Source organism: Hyposmocoma kahamanoa, unplaced genomic scaffold, assembly GCF_003589595.1.
Source record: "Hyposmocoma kahamanoa isolate Upper Pololo Valley unplaced genomic scaffold, ASM358959v1 64, whole genome shotgun sequence".
Lineage (NCBI taxonomy): Eukaryota > Metazoa > Arthropoda > Insecta > Lepidoptera > Cosmopterigidae > Hyposmocoma > Hyposmocoma kahamanoa.
In genome coordinates, this window is record NW_020653852.1 from 2,270,570 (window position 1) to 2,271,822 (window position 1,253).

A 1,253-nucleotide genomic window follows, 5' to 3' on the forward strand; every position below is an offset into this window, starting at 1 on the left:
ATGATTCAAACAGCACCTGTACCCGATGACCCGGGTCATCAAAGCGTTTCGATTCTTTTCATCTTTTTTGTTTGGCCCAGTGCGGGTCATGCTCGCAAATTTGGAAAACATAGTTTTTTACACTAGGGAAACCCTGTATCGCGGGTGCCATGGACACACATAGACTACCACAAATTACACCCAAAGTCACGAGAGAAATAAATGTAGGCCTTACAAATATTTCTTCCGGCACGGGAATCGACCGCGGGACCTCTGCGTGGTAGTCATGTGCATGGTAACCGTTCGGCCACAGAGGCAGTTAAGCTTATAGTTTCAGAGGTTCTTCAACAATTCACCGCAGCACTCAGTCTGCAAAGGACAATATTATTGTTGTCTCGTTCGTTCTCACGCTAAGTCCCCACCATAGATATAGAAAAAAAGGGGAGATTTGGTATGGGGGCGTGGTTCGTGTCGCCTGGGTATGATCAAAATGATCATATCGAGGTGACAGCCTACAAACATCGCCACAGTGAGATGACGATCGTTGTACACACAAGATCTCTCGTAAAACGTGAAAATGCCAAGTATATAATATAAGTGTACCGAAATGCCTTGTAAAAATTGGAGTGAAAACAAAAATTTTAAAACCATTGAGATAACATTCCACGGGCTATTTGCATTTTTAGTTACCGACCGCCAAAGCGCGCGGGCGACGATGGCCGCCAAGCGCGCAGGTGATCGCGTCTTGCGCGGTTCTACTAGTACCCCGCCGCGGCAACCGCGAGCTACCGTCACCACTATACAGTCGTAAAACGCGTCGTGAAATGTGCTACTAATTTTACATACTCAATTTACTATTACATTCTACAGATGCCGCGGTCAATCATCATAGTTGCTCCGTAGTATAATGTCCATTATATGTAATTTTGTAAGTCCGACCGGACCAGTATAAATAGACAATTTATGGATGTATTGAGAATGACGTGTGACCCGTTAAAAGATCGACAATATGATCAAATCTTTTGACCTGATCGCATTACGCATGGGTCGTGATCGTCTCGGGTCATCAGAATTGCTCGATCGACACAGGTTTTGTGGTATCACAAGATTTTCTTCAAATTTATTTCATGACCTTGGATTCAAGTCATTCGGTGGAAAAAGTAATAAACAGTAGTTAATAATACATTGTTGCTAGTCATATTAACAGCTAATTTGAAGTGTTAAATAGACTTCACACCTAGAGTCAGATCTTTCATTTTCAAACTGACAGATTC

At 42.9% G+C, this 1,253-nt stretch overlaps 1 protein-coding gene across 1 annotated transcript in view; it reads left to right on the forward strand.

The window, feature by feature from the left end:
- Positions 1–1,253, forward strand: part of LOC113230798 (WD repeat-containing protein CG11141-like) — a 23,483-nt gene continuing 22,230 nt past the window's right edge. Inside the window, exon 1 of the mRNA XM_026464887.1 lies at positions 1–18. Coding sequence (XP_026320672.1) covers positions 1–18 — 18 coding nt within the window. The remainder of the gene's footprint in view (positions 19–1,253) is intronic.